This window comes from Daphnia pulicaria, chromosome 7 (genome assembly GCF_021234035.1).
Source record: "Daphnia pulicaria isolate SC F1-1A chromosome 7, SC_F0-13Bv2, whole genome shotgun sequence".
Lineage (NCBI taxonomy): Eukaryota > Metazoa > Arthropoda > Branchiopoda > Diplostraca > Daphniidae > Daphnia > Daphnia pulicaria.
Window position 1 is genome coordinate 4,552,337 of NC_060919.1, and position 19,647 is coordinate 4,571,983.

Below are 19,647 nucleotides of genomic sequence, written 5' to 3' on the forward strand. Positions count from 1 at the left end.
ACCAGCTCTGATTTCATTATTTGTTATTATTGCCTGACGGCTGTTACATCCCAAAAACCGGATATTTGAGCAATCGACACCTGACTGTGTTGGGTTGGAAGCCAAAAAAACAAGTTCGGTTGCACCATTCAGTTTTCGAGATGTTTTATTATTATTATTATTAAATTTTTGTTGTTGTTGTAAAATCTACGTATTGCCTACACTATAAAGCATATCAAGTTCATGGCACGGCTTCACCTACAGCGACGTATACAAGCCAAAACCGGAATTTTTATTTTTTTTTTGTTATTTTTTAAGACTCGAATTTCGATAACTGATTGGCGAGCCGTGAGCTTTAATTTTTTTCTTTTGTTGTTGCCATCAATTATTCGTAGAGTTACACGAGGTTGTTATTATGATTAACAAGGTCTAATACTACGACTCACTGCGTATGTGGGTCAACGTCAAATTCGTGCGTGTAAACTGCAAGTCGTTCAAGATGTTTCCCAATTTTTTGTTTTTCCTCCGGCAACTCCGTAAAACTGTAATTATTAATAAATTAACTTATTAATTTGACGAACTCGGCGAGTGACATCCTGATCTCTTGCACAACACAGACAAGTTTTCCTGGGCACACTTTCCACGTCTCAGATTTTTTTAAATGTTATTCGCCTCGCATGTGCAATCAGCCTTATAATGGAAACGAATGGCACAATTTAATTGAGATGATAAAATTGGACGGGACGAAAATAGGCGCCAAAGTTCAAACGGTGACGAAACGATGAGATCACAAATATTTTTGTCCCATCCAGTGAATCAAATATGAATCATATTTAATCCAGTGAGCGCCAGATTACGTGAATGAAATTTCTTTGATCAATTTGTTGTTGTAAGGTCATTTGTAGAGAAAGGACGTTTCCCAAACTGCGCAGTTTATAATGGCAATTACCAGCACTCTGTTGATAATAAAATATAGTTCAGCTGGTTGCACAATAGAATTTGTGTACCGTGCAGTCATGCAAATGAAACGAACATATTAGAGGCCCTTTATAACGCAGAAGTATTGATTTCTCCAGCCGGAAGAAACCTTGATCAATTTCCGCTTTATTTTTCGTATTCTCTGTTATTCGAGAAAATGACGGGTTGTTACACATTCGTTATGTGAAACATTCAAACGACAGCAATCAACGTGTATGTGATTTTTCCCAGCGAGGAGTAACGATATCGCAAATTACACATTTGCACACAATCAAATTATGATCTTCAAATTATACGCTTCAATTATTTTTGAGTTCCAATTTAGGACGTTTGATCAAGTTGGAATAAAAACAAAATTTAATGACTACATCTTCTTTCACTTCTACTTCTCCATGCTGCTCCTATACTCGGCTGAATAAGGTGTTTCCGTAATCTAATGTGCGGAGTAGTTGTTTCCTATTTGGCTTCCGGCCAATCAAGTTGGGCTGTCACTTCAGCGTTCATGAGACAATGACCCGGACATGACAATTGCGTGAATGGGTTTTGAAGGTAATTGCCAAATACGTCACTATCGAAAAGTACACAGCAGCGTTAATAACTAATTCTGGAATTCTGCTGTACCGACGGTCCAAATATGTCAGAACCGGTCAGTTATTTGCTTATTTGTCAGTAATTGTTGTGCAGGTTTTGTTACACACTTTGCCCGTGTGTTTGGCTTACAGTACCTCAACAGACAACTGCCTAGTTTGAAAAATATATTTGCATTATTTATCGATTCCTTTTTTCCATAAAACAGAAATAAATGAACGTCATACAGCTTCATGAGAAGAAGTCATTCCTTTCACTTTCCTGCAGTCCTTTTTTAGACTTTTGAGCTGATTGAGCTGATAGTCTTATCGTACAGTATATGTTTCAACTTTCTCCGCTGCCGGTGTTCCTTCATTATTTCACGTAGTTTGTGCTATTTGATACACTTCAAAATGAAAAAGGCAAAAATTGAAATTACGTTTCGTCGCAACAAAAAGTAGCAATTACTCTCAAATACAGCAAGATTACTCTTATGCATGGCTCCGATATAATCGATAAAAGTCAACAAGAAAACTATAAAAATGTATCCGGAAAGGCGGGTGCTGAGACACTGAGAACATACGCAGAAGACATTGCTCTTGGAAATTTTCAAGAAAGAACTACACCACCCACCAATGCAAGCTGAAAAATGTGATCGCAATTGAGACGATTTATTCTTTTTGAACTTCCTAATTTATAACATGTCAACCACTAATTTAATATCGTTTCTCCGGATTTTTTTTTTTATCGCCCAATCATCCCGTTTCAGTTAACGTTTTGAATTTGTACAAATGGGAATACGATAGTTACTTCACGACAATCACAGGTCGATTGAAAAAAAAAAAAAAAAAATTGGGGGTACGAAAAACACAAATGCTAATTTGTTCAGGACATTGGCGGTTTAACTACGCAGAAATGAAATGAGTAACCGGTCGTTAAGTTTCACCAGGAAGAAAAAGAATTGCCTTTCACTTCTTCTTATTGAAATCCAGAAGCACCGGTTCATATAATACCTCAAACCAACTGTCTAACTTTCCCTGCACATATTGATCACCTAAACGTATTAATTTCTATTTTTTTTTTAGCGATCACCTTATAAATTGCGACTGAGAGCGGTCAAAAGGCATCAGTTTCCCTCTAAACTTCAACCCTTGCACAAGCCAAAATCATGAAGGTATCAAGTGTTTTAATCAAATTAAATATTGAACTGAAAATCTGAAGATAAACCAATTTAAATTTATGGTAAATGTTTTTAGCTCGTCATCCTCTATGCTCTTCTCGCCGCAGTGGCAGCTTCTCCAATCCCGCAGACCAACTATGCGCCAACCCCCAAAACCGCCGAATACGTAAATCGCTCAAATTGAACGTTCAAATTTCCAAAGACAATTTCACGAATGAATTTTTCAACGTTATTATATTCAGACTCGCCAGCCGTACAGTTTCTCCTGGTCAGTTTTTGACAAACCGTCGTTCCAAGAATACTCCCATTCGGAGAGCAGCGACGGAAAAGTGACCACCGGCTCTTATCGCGTTTACCTTCCGGATGGACGCATCCAGACCGTCACCTACACGGCCGACGCAAAGAACGGTTACAGAGCCGACGTCAAGTACGAAAATTTTTCCAAAACCGGAACGTGGATCCCCGGCGCCATTGGATTTCAAGTTGTCGGCCGTTCATAAATGTAATTCAAAAATGCTAATTTAGCGTTTGCAGTGAATTCATTCTGAAATAGTTCAAATCGCTTAACGCATCATGTTTCCGATAATCTACATACGTATCTGTATCAAATCAAATCTGCTCAAGTGTACTAATAACGCGCTTAATTCTGACAATAAAAAAATTGTATCGAGTTTTTCAAATAATAATTGATTAAGAGTTAAGGCATTTATACGCTGATATTACAGAAATAAAAGAAGAAAACTGAAATGGGATTTTCAGCCTGATTGATTCAGGGAATTGAGTTCTGTGCGGCTTTGAAAGTGGTCGCCAGATTTTCCCCTGCCGTCACAAGGAACTGTACAGAAAGTCCAGAGAAAATCGAAAAAAAAAAATCTTTCACTGAAATTTAAAAAAAAGGATTGCAGACTGTTTATGGAAGTTTAATCGTGCAATGAAGCGCAAAGCCGATTTCGTGACGCAACAAGCGATAACATCTAAAAAAAAAACATGGGCGTCGGGCTGGAAAGTCATGGAGTCGGAAGAAAGGAGGAAAAACTCTATGCAGCTCAGACTCTTTTTTTCTTCTTGAAAAACAGTTACACGTGTAGTTAACCAAAAGAGCTGCTGGATGTTTTTTTTTTTTTTTATTATGTTTTTGGCGGACAGGAAACTGAACGTGACCCACTTGTGTCCCACAAAACTAAAAAAACCTGTTCTCCGGATTTATTGTAGCGTCGCACGAGAAGAGAAAGTGCTGATACAGATTTTCTGGAAGGTGTATAATCAACTGAATTCAACAGAGGCGATCGAATACAATCCGTAGTACGTTTAAAAATAGAAAATTGCAAGATCGTCACAAGACAATAAGAGGGCGGCAAGAAATTTCCATAAGTTGTAATTTGAAAATTTAAAAAATCTCCAATGGGAAGCCGAGACCTCCGGTTACAATGCGCGTAACACTGACGTGTTCTCGGGTGTTACGCGGCGGTGCAACCTGTTTAAGGCAGGCCTACCGTGAGACTTGACCACAAATTGTTGTTTCAATTTTTTTTACAAAATCGATTGGATAATTATTTGAGTCCAATATTTTCGAATCGATGTCCGCGCAGTTTTCTTATGGCAACGATCCGGGTGTGCGTGAAAGCAGTGGGGTACAGGAAGAAAAAAACTACGCAGCCGCTTTACTTTCCCTTTCCCTGGCGCGTGCTGTAAAATTCCAAAAGAAAAGAAGAAAAACTTTTTCTCCTTCTGCGAAGAGGGAAAAATGGGAGCGATCAGAAGGTGGTGTCGATACGGAAAAGGAGTCGTAACCGAAACCATCGGAGAAATAAGCCCTACCCACGTATCGTTAAACACTTCCCAGTTTGCATTACATGGAGCCTTGGAGCCCGTGTAAGTATATAAAGAGCCTGATGTCAAAAGTCAGCAGCATCAGTTGTTTGTCGAATTGTCTTCCAGTCCACTACTAACACAGCACTCCTCGTCATGAAGGTAAAAATTCAATCGAGTTAAAAAAAAAAAAAAATTTGAAAAGAAACATATAAGAAAGTTTAAAATATTTTCCGGATTTGGTCAAAACAGATTGTCATTCTTTCCGTATTGGTGGTCGTGGCTGCTACTCAAACTGCTTACAATAAAGAGCCGGCTTACAAAACTTCTGAATACGTGAGTGAAGCCTTATAACTTTAATCAGATTAATTTTAACGCTGTCATTTGATGACAGCCCCCACAGCCGTACAGCTTTGAATGGGAAGTCAACGATGCTCCTTCCTACAACAACTACGGCCACTCTGAGAAAAGCGATGGCAATGTCGTCACCGGATCGTACCGAGTTCAACTCCCCGACGGTCGCATGCAAATCGTCAACTACAAGGCCGACAGTTACGGTTACGTCGCTGACGTAAAATACGAGGGAGAAGCCAAGTATCCCGAATACAAACCAGCCGCTTACAAAGCCCCAGCTCCTTCCTATCCAGCTCCTCCAGCCCCGTCCTATCCAGCTCCTTCTGCTCCTGTTTACCAGGCCCCAGCTACTCCAGCCTACAAGGCTCCGGCCCCAGCACCTGCCTACAGAGCCCCTACTCCCGCTGCCCCGGCTTACAAAGCCCCAGAAGCTCCCGTCTACAAAGTCCAATCTGCTCCCGCTGTCAAAATCCCTGCCGCTCCGGTCTACAAAACTCCCGCCGCCCCGGCACCTGTAGCCCCAGCTTACAAAGCTCCCGCTCCCGCTGCCCCGGCTTATAAAGCTCCTTCAGCTCCGGTCTACAGAGCCCCTACTCCCGCTACTCCGGTTTACAAGGCCCCGGCTCCTGCGGCCCCGGTTTACAAGGCTCCCGCTCCCGCGCCTCCGGTATACAAAGTTCCATCCACTCCAATCTATAGGAGTTCCGCTGCTGCCTCTTCGCCTTGGATTCCAATTCGCTCCTAAAATACTATAAGCTCATACAATAATTAAATAGTGCTCAATTTAATTAGGTTGTGTTTACAGGAAAGAATTGACAATGACGCTGGTTGCATTCGATGATATACGTGCCCCTTTTGTATGCCCCATTAATACTCTTTTGCGTGTGTGTGTGTGTGTACCTTAAAGAATACAATTTTTAAAAGATAGAAAAATAAAAGAATTGATTCTATAATTTAAAATTTAAAAAACAAAAACAAAATGAGATTGTGACGCTTTTTCCTGCTCAGTTATTCTTTCCGGGTCTCACACTTTTTGTTATTAAAATGCGGAGAAGATGTCGAACACCATTAAGCTGGTTAATATTCAAATGCGCATCTTATTGAATCGCCTGAGTCGAATTTAAAACCAGTGAATAAATAACTGACGACAGGATATTGCGGGAGAGATCACAATGTACAAAAGATAGAAATCAGATTATTAGCAAAAAATGTCCAAGTCTACTTGCAGCTAAGGGAAAGTTTCTCAACTTCATCCGTTCGTGCGCGTTTTTTGCTATCATCTTGTTATTTGTAAACGATAGCCTCTTTACGTTTTCCAAATAAAGTTCTGATTTCTAACCTGCTCTAACACAAATACGTATGGGTGAGCAATATTCTCATCCAGTGAAGCGTCGCAGATAAGAAATGCCGCCGACGTTAATAAGTTCACTTTCATCGTCTGGTAAAAAAAAAACAAGAGTCTGACAAGGATATTCATTCCATGTTTCGGTTTTTCAAATTATTCACGGAAACATGGGATGGAGACCGCAAAAAAAAAAAATTATGTCAACCACCTTTCCACTTTTCTATACAGTCAAAGCTTCGGTTATCTGTAGTCGGAATTATTCATATACTCCCGAGATTATTCATGCCAACCAAGAATGGATAAAATTTTCTTTGGAGAGTTTCTTGACATTTGAATTTTTGTTTTTTTCAAATGCAAACAGGAACATTGACAACCCAGAAATGGAAGCTTTGGTAATTGTGTAAACGATCGAGGTCACGATGATTCAGCACGGCGACTCTGCTGGGCGTGGTCTGGCGAGGGAAAGATGGTATTCCAACTCCATTTATTTAGCCATTAAGGGAAATAAGATTATGATCGATCATCGTTATCATGGCTTGTGCATCAACTTGCGCAATCCATCGCCCGGATTGTGACCTGGAAAACGTCGATTCCTGTACTAGCATTCCGGCAGGTTTACCATGGCACAGCGGGAGCGATCCCCTTCACTTCTTTTTCGTACAACGGTGAAATTGAAAAGAAAGAAATAAAATAAACAATTCTAGCTTTCACTATCGTTGGTCTTATTCTGATCTGCTGGATTTCTTGTACACATCTTCTTTAGTTCGACTTTGAATAAAAACAAATTAAAAAAAAAGAAACAAATTTCCATTGAAAATTGAAGTGTCATGCCATTTGCTGTCGTTGTCATGGGAACAGGGAAATTTTCACGTTCGGGTGGCAACTATGAACATTGGGGGAATTTCCAGAACGTATCGCAAGACCAAAACCAAATTATGATTGGCAATTTTTATGGAAATACATTTAGATCGTTGCCCAACCGATAAAAAAATTGTAATTCGGTTATCCACACATCAGATGTGTAATGTCGACCATTATGAAATTTCGTTCAAATTGGATCCATCAACTAGTTTCTCCTCTCGGGGAGAGAAAGAAAATAATCAAGTGGCAATCTACTTTATACTTTTCTTCTTGTGTATCTTTACGGTGTGGACGCCACGGTAGTATAATTTCACGATGGCGTCGTATAAATTGGTTAATCGGCCGAACGGAAGGTTCTACTCATGCAAAACATGGGCGTTAGTTGAAAGAATGGCAAAGACTTGCACAAGAGTCTAGCGTCTGGAAGGAAGAAGAAAACGTCTAATCTCTTGTTTCTGTAGTCAATAAAATAAAAAACCCGAGTCACACATCGATTACCAGGAACTACTAAGTCAATAAATTTGTGAGGCCCTCCTGCTGCCTGCTGTAGAATAGTGCTCCGCGGGAGAGAAAGTCTATAAGCAGCTTAAGTTTCCTTACAATTGCTAAACTCCCAGGGCAGAGATTACATTCGAAATGCAATCGGATTTAATAACTGTCTGAGGGGAAAAAGTGAAACAAAAAAAAAAAAAAAGAGACAATTGTTAATGGCAGAGAATTCGGGTAATTCGACAAAGAAACTCTGCTGCTGCTGATCTGCGTGTCGGTAACTTTCGAAAAATGCCGCAAGTGTTTTTTTTTTTGGCCCGTTCTTTCTCCAATCTCGAGTAAGAATTCGCCATAGGGTTAAAAATCTAACGTTTGAATTGAGTGTGATCTGGAAATGTCCGACATCTTACAGACCGCAAACCCAAACCCAAATGCTAATAATTTAACAAAGATCAGACCAGCCGTCATTAGGACCCGCATCGCCAAGTTATTTATTCTGCTCGACCTGCTTCATTCCAATTGAAATTGAATCAAACGTCGGGAAGGGGGGGGGGGATGCCGACAGAGGAATGAAGTCCGAATGTGAAAGAAAGCTCAGCATTGAGATCGTGAATTGAAGCCGAAACTGTATAGCGTGAGTACCGAGTGTAACGAGTCCCTACAAAAAAAAAAAAAAAAAAAAAAAAAGAAAAAAGGAGAGCCACGAATGTGGATAAAGATTCACTTTCCCTCTCACGAATTCGACTTTTGATTACGCCCCTTTTTCCGTAGGCCAGACTCGGACATCGCGATTCACGCCACCGTGAAGCTGATGGCTCCAGGTGCGCTATATAAAAGAGAGCGAAGACGTAACCGAAAGCATCAGTTGTTCAATCATCTTCATCCTCCAAACAACTCCAAACATGAAGGTAAAAACAATCGAGTCGAGTATTTTACATTTGCAAATTCATTTCCAGCAGAGAAAAAGTGGGACAATTGTAAAATTGGATTAAAATATCTCACGCAGATCGTCATCGTAGCCGCTTTCTTCGCCGCAGTTGCCGCTCAATCCTACCCGGAGCCGGCCTACAAGACTCCCGAATCTTACGTAAGTGTTTTATTCAAATTGATTTAAAGCTGAAATTTTCAAACTGACGAATCTATTCCAATGTCAGCCCCCTCAGCCGTACAGTTTCGACTGGGCAGTCAACGACGCCCCATCTTACAACAACTACGGCCACTCTGAGAAGAGCGATGGCAATGTCGTCACCGGATCTTACCGAGTTCAACTCCCCGATGGTCGCATGCAAATCGTCAACTACAGGGCCGACAGCAACGGATACGTTGCGGACGTAAAATACGAAGGAGAAGCCAAGTATCCCGAGTACAAGGCTCTCGCTGGACCCGCCTATCAACCTCCAGCTCCTGCTGCTCCGGCTTACAGAGCACCAGCAGCTGCTCCTGCCTACAGGGCTCCTACTCCCACCGCAGCTCCAGCCTACAGGGCCCCTGCTCCCACTGCTGCTCCGGCTTACAGAGCCCCTGCTCCGACCGCTGCTCCGGCCTACAAACCGATTGTGCCGCTGGCTTACAGAGGATAATGCAATCGATGGTGTCCTGACCTGCTTCATGTGAAGCTAAATACTCTTATAATTTTGAAAAAATGTCAAAAATTTATATTGAATGCTGATGTGACCATATTTCCCATTTTCTCCAAATATGTTCAATCGAAGCATATTGAGCTTGAAAAAAAGTATTCCGTGTTGTACCTAATTGAAAGATGGCTACTATACTATGCACTATACGTTTTGAAATACAAGATGTTTTTATGTTTCAAGAGAAATGAGTTCCAATTCAAATCGATCGCGCAAAAATGTCACAAGGAGAATGTCAAACAAAGCCAGAGATTTAATAGCTTACGGCGGTGAATAAATTTCTCGGCAATGACATAACGAGACCTTATTTAGTCATAGTAATCATATATTAGATTGGTGATATTCCGCGGGGATTCCAGGACAACGGGTACGATGAAAATTTAAAGTGAGCCGATTGTTATTCAAAAAATTTTTAAGAGTTTTACTTGCTGGGCGAGTGAAGTTTCGCAATCGATTTCAGATTCAAGAACCGAAGAGTTACCTTTCCAAATGCGCCTCGTTGTTTGGGACTTTGAAATAGTTCACGGTTTCTTTCTTTTTGAAAAGATGTTTGTTTTATCCTTGACCAGAATTTCGGAAAAACTAGAAAATGCCTGGATGAAGGACGATGGATTTTGAACCAGTTCATCCAATAAGTACATGGGCATCATTAAAAGTTTTAATGATGCAAAATAGGAGAAACTTGTTTTAATGTAAAACGAGTTTCTCCTATTTTCAAGCCATAAATCCAAAACCAAATCTTCATCACGCCGAGTGATATAATAAAGACACACTGGATCCTAACACTTGCACTTTGAAAGTGAAAAAAAAAAAATCGACCTTTACAGAGTGTAAACCAGTTGGGCTGGTTTGAGAGCCCTCTGCAATATTTCGACCTCTTTCGAGCCTTATTCATCTCCTGTAATCCGAGTTTCAACCTGTTCTATAGAGTGAAAGAACTAGAAAATTCAAAATCAAACGGCCAAATTTGTTTTAGATAGAAAGGTGCTCACCGCTTTTTGGTGATGGCATATCTGAAGTTCGGGATGGAATGAAACAGATGCTGTATGGTTACTTTCCCTCTCACTTTTCTACAGACCTTTCTAAAGTTCAACTCTGTACTCCAATTCTGTTCATCACGTAATCCAATCAGTTGACGGTACACAATCAAGCGGACGACAGTCAGGTATATAAAGTGGCGTTTGCCCAGAGTAAAAGCATCAGTTATTCGTCTGATTCAAACACAACAACAACCAACAACATGCAGGTAAACGACGAGAAGATCTAGTTTCACTAAATCAGTTTTCTCATTACAAAATAAAAATTATCCTTGGAATATTTAAAGGTCCTCATTTTCGCTGCAATTTTGGCTGTCGCTTCCGCCGCTTCTCCTCCGGTCTACCCAGCCCCGGCCTACCCAGCCCCGGTCTACCCAGCTCCCGTTTACAGCGTACCTGTTACGACCTACAAAGTTCCCGCACCAGCCTACCAAGCTCCCGTTTACCAACCACAAGTAAGTTAACATTTCCAATTGTAATGAATCATTAAACTAATGCGGTTTTCATTATTATCTCGTTGAATTTGCACATACAGCCCTACAGCTTCGAATGGGCTGTTAAAGATGTCGAATCTTACAACGACTACTCTCACTCTGAGAGCAGCGATGGAAAGACTGTCATCGGCTCATACCGTGTCGTCCTTCCCGATGGCCGCACCCAGATCGTCACCTACAAGGCCGACAGCTACGGCTATGTTGCCGATGTCAAGTATGTAGGAGAGGCCAGATATCCCGAGTACAAACCCAGCGCATATGCTGCCCCAGCTTACAAAGCACCTGAGGCCCCTGCTTACAAAGCTCCAGCTCCAGTTTACACAGCCCCAGCTCCAGCCTACAAAGCCCCAGCCCCGGCCCCAGTCTACAAGGCCCCAGCTCCAGCTCCGGTTTACACAGCCCCAGCTCCAGCCTACAAGGCCCCAGCCCCGGCCTCAGTTTACACAGCCCCAGCCCCAGTCTACAAGGCCCCTGCCCCAGCTCCAGTTTATGAAGCCCCTGCCCCAGCTCCAGTCTATGAAGCTCCAGCTCCGGCTCCAGCTCCAGTTTACACCGCCCCAGCCCCGGCCCCAGTTTACACAGCCCCGGCCCCAGTTTACACAGCCCCAGCCCCAGTCTACAAAGCCCCAGCTCCAGTCTATGAAGCCCCAGCTCCGGCTCCAGCCTACAAAGCCCCAGCTCCAGCCCCTGTCTACACAGCCCCAGCCCCAGTCTACAAGGCCCCAGCTCCAGCCCCAGTTTACACAGCCCCAGCTCCAGTCTATGAAGCCCCAGCTCCGGCTCCAGCCTACAAGGCCCCAGCTCCAGCCCCAGTTTACACAGCCCCAGCCCCAGCTCCAGTCTATGAAGCCCCAGCTCCAGCTCCAGTTTACACAGTCCCAGCCCCAGCTCCAGTCTATGAAGCCCCAGCTCCGGCTCCAGCCTACAAAGCCCCAGCCCCAGTCTACACAGAACCAGCTCCGGCCTACAAAGCCCCGGCTCCAGCCCCAGCCTACAAAGTTGTACCTGCCGCATACAGGACTGCTGCACCAGCTTACAAAACCCCAGCTGCTCCTGTCTATTAAATATGAGCGGCTACCACATTTAAAAGATATCTCACGCACCCATTATTAACACACAGAGCAATTTTATTACTACCAATCAGACATTTTGATTACAAGATCAAAGATTTATCTACACGTCAATAAATACATGTGATTTTCTATATTCCTTTTTCACTTTTTTGCACATTGCGTCACCTCTGTTCTACCCTCGTCTAGAATAAAAATAGCAGATTGGCCATTTGCCAGTTGCCGTCATAGGCTATTGACACGGTAGTCGACCGGAATGAAAGTTTTCACTTCCAGCCTTGCACTTGTCAAACTACCTTCACCTCGAAAGGGTGAAGGTAGTTTGGGGTAAATCCATCAACATTTACGCAACTGCACCAGATCGTTGAATGCCAAACTAGTAAAAATTCCAATGAAAAAAAACAAAAAACAATTTAAGTGGAAAAAAAATTCAAATGAAAAAAAAATTCCAATGGAAACAAATGTCTATAAAAAAATCAAATGAAAAAAAAAATCAAATGAAAAAAAAAAAAAAATTAAATGAAAAAAGAAATTGATCAAATGAATTTTAAAAAGTCGAGCCCGGAAACAGCAACAGGAATTAAGAATAACAGATTAGTTCTATTAAAGAAAAATTCAGTAACCATAATTTGAGCCAGTTTTTTTTTTCAAAAACTGTATCAAAAAACAGTTTTGCCATCTTCCACCTTGAAGTATTTTTTATGCTGATAATATAAAATGAATTCCTTCCTATTTATTAAGTGAAATGTGAAAGCCATATGGGTGCAATATTCAAACTTATTCAGAGTTTTAAAAAATGGTACTTCCTTTCTACAATTAAGTTTAAATCCAATATAAGGTGTCCTTGTTCAAGGATTTAACAGCAAGGAAAATCTCGGAAAATCTGCTTTGTTCCGCAGTACATTGACTTCCGAAATTTCGCCACTTCAGCCCGATTTATTTGCAGTCATCAGCCCAATCGAATGTTTCAATTTAAAACCTGTTCCTGAGTGACCTCAAAAAAATCTACAAAATTGCAAATTCATTTATAGAAAGCTACTTGAAATATCACAGCGGGTAAATCCAAAACAAAACATGCAGATCAAGAGTTACTTTCCCTCTCACTTTCCACACCCTTCTATCGTGCCATAAATCTTTTTTTTTGTCAGGTTATCTTTTCAGAGCAGCAGTCACACCCCTCGTTGCAGTTGTTGCAAGTATATAAGGCACGCGTAGTCGAGAGGAAAATCATCAGTTACTTGATTGTTTCTAACCTTGCAACAACTCACAACATGAAGGTAAATGATTAAGATCCCTTAAATCAACATTTCGGTAGCTAATCAATAATTTGCTTATTAATTCAATATTTTGATTTTAGGTCTTTATTCTCATTGCTACCATTGCTGTCGTCTCCGCCAACACGGCTTACCCAGCTCCGCGTTACTCTGCACCGACTTACTCCGCCCCAGCTCCTGCCTATCAGCCTGCAGCACCGGCATACACACCCGATTACCAACCTCAAACTTACGTAAGTTTACATTTAGTACTTTTTTTAAAATTTGGATTTGGATTTTTACTTTTTTCCATACAGCCCGCACAACCCTACAGCTTCGAATGGGCTGTTAAAGATGTCGAATCCTACAACGACTATTCTCATTCCGAGAGCAGCGATGGCAAAGTGACGACCGGATCTTACCAGGTCGTCCTTCCCGATGGCCGCACCCAGATCGTCACCTACAAGGCTGACAGCTACGGCTATGTTGCCGATGTCAAGTACGTAGGAGAGGCCAGATACCCCGAGTACAAACCCGCAGCCACTTACTCCGCACCTGCTTACAAAGCCCCGGCAGCTCCGGCAGCTCCGGCCTACAAAGCCCCTCAAACACCGTCCTACCCGGCCCCTAATGCATACAGGACACCCAAATATTAAATTCCATTGTTGACTCAAATTATCAGATGAATTTTATCAGAGATTTATATTAAAGTGACGTGAAAGTGAGTTTATGTACGAAAATGTGTAGCCAGTCGATACAAAATGTTTCTCTGTTCATTCGTGCGATTTGCCTTTCGTTTAAAAAATTGGTACCATCTTCAATTAAAGAAAATCTTTATCCGCATTTTCGGATGGCTTGATAAGATTTAAAAAAAAATGGTTAAAGGAAGAGCCTTCAGATTACAAAGTACGGGCATAAACAACGGCTTCTGTGACTCGAATACGTGAAGAAAATCCGAATGAAATGTAGATATCCTTCGCCTATCTGAGTTCTATCAGAGAGCCCTTCAAAATACTTTGAAAATATTCTCTTTTAAAGTCAGGATATCGATTTTCACTCTAATTCGTTTTTATTGTTCAGCGGATGGGTCTCTAATTAATTATAATTATTCAGATTGCGTGACGCTCAGACGGAATGTTATTCAAATATCAAAAATTTAATGGGGTGTTGTTCCGTATGGCCCTAATTTAAAATGTCAAACTGGAGTAACTCTCAAGATGATTTGAAGCAAAGTCAAAGAAAAAGGATCGAGTCGATTGATCAAAATGTTTTAAATCAAAAGAAATATAAGAGCAGTAAATGTAAATCACTTGGTCACTTTCTCTGTCATGTCACTCATGTGGCCTACATTTCCACGCGATCTTTCCCAACTCTAAATATGGAGTACAAAACCTGTTTGCTTTTGGTTTGGGGAACCTGAATGGCCTACTATGAGACCATACTGTACACATACATGACATGCGTACACTTCGAAAATCACGATTGTTTCAAGTCTCAAAATGGCAAACGAAAAAAAAAAAAAGAAAAAGAACAGTGACTATAACCAATTCGTTGGTTACCAAAATTGATGGTCAGTGGCGTAGAAAATTTGTCCGGTGAATATCAGACGATGCAAACTGAATGCTAATTATCCATCGTATGGTTCCATACAATCACTTCGCAGTCTCAACACTAAATTACTTTAACTACTGCCCTTTAACTACCAAGTATTTTAAAGGGCAGGTATCACAAGGGAACGCATCTTTTCGATTCCCACTTGAAATAACAATTCTACTATAGTTAGATTTGTTTATTTCACTCACCATTGCCATCCTAGTTGATTCCACTTGTGCGAGTCGAGATCCAACTCCGTTTCATCCAACAAATCCGGTTAACTTGGCTCCAGCATATCAGGAGTACCAACCAGCAGGCTCCGGATTCCTATGTAAAATAATGAAATTTCAAGATCAATTTTTACAAATGTCATGCGCGTCATATTTCAATTTCAATTTCGTTATATCAGCTCTCACAACTATACAGCTTCAAATTGGCTGTCAAAGATATAAGAGCTATTCTCACTGTGAGATAAGTTATGAAAAGGTATGTCGATGACTCATTTTGGATCGTTCTTCCCGCGGACGCACTCAAATCGTTTTACCTATGTACAAGTCGGATAGCTCCGGATTCGTCGCTGACGTCAAATGCGTGGACAATGGTAAATCTCTGGCTATTTATTTCGCTCCCCCTTACTAAATACCCAGTCTTCAAAGCTCTGAAAGATCCCAGTATACAATATCCCTTTTGTCCCAACGAGACTCCAGTACCTGCTAGATTAAGGGTGATTGCATCGGCTTATCAAACCTGCACAAAGATTCTATTCAACGATATTCTTTTACGTAGTATTTTAGACCAAATATATTTACTAGAAAGACAGTTATTTCCGGTTAGGGTACCGGTATCCAGTTAGCAAAAATTAATCCGTACCCAGAAGAAACGGGTTCTCCTTTACGAAAATTCATTTTCTCTGTTGCACACACAATCTGTTACCGAAATCGATTTCTTGACATTTAGATTTATTTCTTCACGAAACTGTCGGTAACCCAAATCGCCAAAATTAAAAACACCAAATTTGTTCTGGTAGAAAGCTAAAAAGCAAAAGTAATTGCGCTGATCGAATTTACTCAATGGAAAAAAAAAAAAAACTACGCGGTGTTCACTTTCCTTGTAGAGAAGGAAAGCGTTAGCGAACAAACTCTCCTACACCTGGCCTAAATATCCATTCTTTATACACATGCCCTGCCCTTTGCCATCTTTATCGTTGCCCCGTACAGTCGATAAGCCACCTTCTCTCGGAATTGTTACAATAGCGAAATTCCCCGCTGTGAAGGTGACATTATTTGCATTTAAGACCAGTAGAAAAATACCACAACTTTGTTAAAAAAATCAACCTGGAAATGTGGTCACCGAAAAGCTTGTTTGATCAATTTGATTGATTGCTTTTTTTTTTCTTCAAGTGTATGTAATTAACATCGCCACCTTCGTGACCCAAATGTAAAACCCAACGAGTTCCTTAATGAAACAACGGGACGGACATGGTCACGATGATATGGCAAATCGGTATAGGTACACCTAGACAACAATGCCCGACAGGTGAAAATGCAAAGTGTTTTTCCATAGAAAGCTATTGATGATGGTTCTGATTTGTCTAAGGAAAAACGTTAAGGGTTCAAAACACTTTCCCTCTTTCTTGTTCTAAATATTATTTGCGCTTCGGGCAATGGGAGCGGCTTTTTGTTGTCAATCTTTGAAGGGGGTTCCTTTATAGCTTTGCATGTTGCTTCACAGAAACACTGGCAATATATAAAGAACCCGAAAGGCACACATCAGCATCAGTCATTGAATTGCCCAAGTTCTCCAAAGTTCTCTCGCACCACCTACAACATGAATGTAAATTTTAAAAAACGTTTAGTAATTTACTGTAACTTAAGCTGATCGCATTTAAACAATTAACACTTTTGAATTATAGGTCATCGTTCTCGCCGTTTTACTCTCAGTGGCTGCCGCTCAGAATGCTTACTACCCCAAAGCAGCCTACAAAACTCCTGAATACGTGAGTCTTATTCTTATTAGATCCCCTTATTCTTCAAACACTTTGTGAATGCAAATGATCCTTTCTGCAGCCGGCACAGCCCTACAGCTTCGAGTGGGCTGTTAAAGATGCCGAATCCTACAACGACTATTCTCATTCCGAGAGCAGCGATGGCAAAGTGACTTCTGGTTCTTACCGGGTCGTTCTTCCGGACGGGCGAACTCAGATCGTCACCTACAAGGACGACAGCTACGGTTACGTTGCCGATGTCAGGTACGAGGGAGAGGCCAGATACCCAGAGTATAAACCCGCTACCTCTTATCCCGCTTACAAAGCTTCACCAGTCGTCTACAAAGCACCTGAAGCACCAGTGTACAAAGCTCCGGTTTACGAAGCCCCAGTCGTCCCAGACTATAGACCCACTGAGGCTCCTGTAGTTGTCTACAAGGCCCCTTCTTCACCAACATATTCCGCCCCAGCTCCTAAGCTTCCTACTGCCCCGACCTACAAAGCACCTGAATCGCCGATGTACAGAGCTACGACTTACACCGTTCCATCTTACAAGCCTACCACAACTGTTGCACCACCAGTCTACGAAGCTCCAACTTACACCGTTCCTTCATACCAACCCACAACACCGGTCTACGAAGCCCCAACTTACGTCGTTCCTTCGTACAAGCCTTCGACAACTGCTGCACCTGTCTACGAAGCACCTGTTACGCCTGCTACCTACAGGGCCCCATCTCCAGCACCTGTTCCACTCCTTTACAGGGCTAATGCTAAGAAAACCACATATTAAATCTGCTGTTCTCGTTTCAACCTCATACATAGATTTATATTTCCCAGTTAAATCATTAGCCACAAAATAGTTCTATATTATTGACCATATTCAGTAAGTAATTGGAGAGCTTACATTGATTTCGTGTGTGTGTTCCAAAAATGTGCGTTGATTGAGCGAAAAATACACTGAAATTTATCACCGAATGTTAAATCAATATGTTCAGTCACATCTCACTTAAAAGTTAACTTCTCATGAAACTTCACAACAGCAATTTTTTCTTCACAAAAATGTGTGAAAGAAATTGATAGGTCTACTGTAAAGTTGAAACTTGAAAGCCAGACTACCAAGAAGTTACCACACAGCTGTCTATGACTACGAGCAGACGACGTAATCACGTAATATTGCCCATGTCGTCGCCTTGGCTCTTTGCCTCTTTCTCATCGATCTCTGCTGAGTCTGCTCTTTCCATAGCGAGTGTTATCTAATATGAGCTGTAACTAGTCAAGTTTTAACTTTTCCCAGTAAATGACACACGTCAAGTTTAAGTAGGGTATTGTTCCTAATTCGGGACACTTTTTGGCTATTGCCGTTTCGCATGCTTTAGTATAGGCCGAACACCTTCCTAAGTCGGGACACTGATAAAAAGTATGGGACAAAGAAACCAAATGCGGGACAGTCGCCAGCGCCATCTACCGTTGGTGCTGAGCAACAACCACTTTTTAAAAGTAATGAAAACAGATAATCAAAACACACGATTGGTCTTACGGATAGCATGTTAACCTACCAATCTAGCATATAGACGGTTAAAGTTCGACTCCCTTCACATCTAAAAGTGTCTTTATATGAATAAACGTTAACCAACATTTTTTACTGTCAGCATCCCTCTTATTCCGAATTGCACAACTATTGTCAATGGTATTACACAAGAGATCGACACAAGAGATCGACAGTGTTTCATGGCACGTTGGATTTCATGGAGCACAGTAAGAATACCCGTAAAATTATTTGATCCTACGATTTGCATCATACATTAAAGAGATCACCCCACTCTTGTATGTTCCCATGGCACAGTGAATAAGTTGCTGCCTAGGATTCGGTTTATCTTTCTTGGTCGTTGGTTCGAATCTCAGGTGAGACATTTTTTGAAATATTTCGAATATCGCCTCAGGGCTGTCCCGAATTTATAGCACAGTAAGGATACCCGTAAAATTAATTCTGCGTGTTCTATCCTACAATTTGCATCATACATTGAAAAGATCGCCCTAATCTTCAATATTCCCATGGCACAGTGGATAAGTGGCTGCCTGGAAATCGGATTATCTTTCTTGGTCGTTGTTTCGAATCTCAGGTGAGACATTTTTTGAAATATTTCGAATATCGCCTCAGGGCTGTCCCGAATTTATAGCACAGTAAGGATACCCGTAAAATTAATTCTGCGTGTTATAACACACGATTTGCATCATACATTGAAAAGATCGCCCTAATCTTCAATATTCCCATGGCACAGTGGATAAGTGGCTGCCTGGAAATCGGATTATCTTTCTTGGTCGTTGTTTCGAATCTCAGGTGAGACATTTTTTGAAATATTTCGAATATCGCCTCAGGGCTGTCCCGAATTTATAGCACAGTAAGGATACCCGTAAAATTAATTCTGCGTGTTATAACACACGATTTGCATCATACATTGAAGAGATCGCCCTATTCTTGTATGTTCCCATGGTTCAGTGGATAAAGTGGCTGCCTGGGAATCAGATTATCTTTCTTGGTCGTTGGTTCGAATCTCGGGTAAGGCATTTTTTGAAATATTTCGAATATCGCCTCAGGGCTGTCCCGAATTTATAGCACAGTAAGGATACCCGTAAAATTAATTCTGCGAGTTCTATCCTACAATTTGCATCATACATTGAAGAGATCGCCCAATTCTTGTATGTTCCAATGGCTCAGTGGATAAGGGGCTGCCTGGGAATCGGATTATCTTTCTTGGTCGTTGCTTCGAATCTCGGGTAAGGCATTTTTTAAAATATTTCGAATATCGCCTCAGGGCTGTCCCGAATTTATAGCACAGTAAGGATACCCGTAAAATTAATTCTGCGTGTTCTATCCTACAATTTGCATGACACATTGAAAAGATCGCCCTAATCTTCAATATTCCTATGGCACAGTGGATAAGTGGCTGCCTGGGAATCGGATTATCTTTCTTGGTCGTTGGTTCGAATCTCATGTGAGGCATTTTTTGAAATATTTCGAA

General features: G+C 41.3%; 5 protein-coding genes across 5 annotated transcripts; all 5 read left to right on the forward strand.

Annotated features, from left to right (window-relative positions):
• The first annotated feature begins 2,593 nt into the window (after window positions 1-2,593).
• On the forward strand, window positions 2,594-3,375 carry LOC124350169 (cuticle protein 18.6-like). The gene is made up of 3 exons (XM_046801211.1): window positions 2,594-2,698; window positions 2,781-2,870; window positions 2,947-3,375. The coding sequence occupies exons 1-3, from the start codon at window positions 2,693-2,695 to the stop codon at window positions 3,202-3,204; spliced, it is 354 nt and encodes a 117-aa protein (XP_046657167.1). The 5' UTR covers window positions 2,594-2,692; the 3' UTR covers window positions 3,205-3,375.
• Window positions 3,376-4,550: 1,175 nt separating this feature from the next.
• Window positions 4,551-5,800, forward strand: LOC124349933 (repetitive proline-rich cell wall protein 1-like). The gene is made up of 3 exons (XM_046800881.1): window positions 4,551-4,675; window positions 4,766-4,849; window positions 4,908-5,800. Exons 1-3 carry the CDS (start codon window positions 4,670-4,672, stop codon window positions 5,610-5,612), a joined length of 795 nt encoding a protein of 264 aa, XP_046656837.1. The 5' UTR covers window positions 4,551-4,669; the 3' UTR covers window positions 5,613-5,800.
• A 2,596-nt stretch (window positions 5,801-8,396) lies between these two features.
• On the forward strand, window positions 8,397-9,378 carry LOC124350083 (cuticle protein 7-like). Its single transcript, XM_046801095.1, has 3 exons — window positions 8,397-8,470; window positions 8,569-8,649; window positions 8,717-9,378. The coding sequence occupies exons 1-3, from the start codon at window positions 8,465-8,467 to the stop codon at window positions 9,140-9,142; spliced, it is 513 nt and encodes a 170-aa protein (XP_046657051.1). The 5' UTR covers window positions 8,397-8,464; the 3' UTR covers window positions 9,143-9,378.
• A 1,003-nt stretch (window positions 9,379-10,381) lies between these two features.
• On the forward strand, window positions 10,382-13,826 carry LOC124348521 (extensin-2-like). Its single transcript, XM_046798749.1, has 7 exons — window positions 10,382-10,443; window positions 10,516-10,688; window positions 10,769-11,268; window positions 11,344-11,788; window positions 12,841-13,074; window positions 13,155-13,304; window positions 13,368-13,826. Exons 1-7 carry the CDS (start codon window positions 10,437-10,439, stop codon window positions 13,704-13,706), a joined length of 1,848 nt encoding a protein of 615 aa, XP_046654705.1. The 5' UTR covers window positions 10,382-10,436; the 3' UTR covers window positions 13,707-13,826.
• A 2,607-nt stretch (window positions 13,827-16,433) lies between these two features.
• LOC124349932 (repetitive proline-rich cell wall protein 1-like) lies at window positions 16,434-17,600 on the forward strand. Its single transcript, XM_046800880.1, has 3 exons — window positions 16,434-16,476; window positions 16,556-16,639; window positions 16,710-17,600. The coding sequence occupies exons 1-3, from the start codon at window positions 16,471-16,473 to the stop codon at window positions 17,415-17,417; spliced, it is 798 nt and encodes a 265-aa protein (XP_046656836.1). The 5' UTR covers window positions 16,434-16,470; the 3' UTR covers window positions 17,418-17,600.
• The last annotated feature ends 2,047 nt before the right edge of the window (window positions 17,601-19,647 follow it).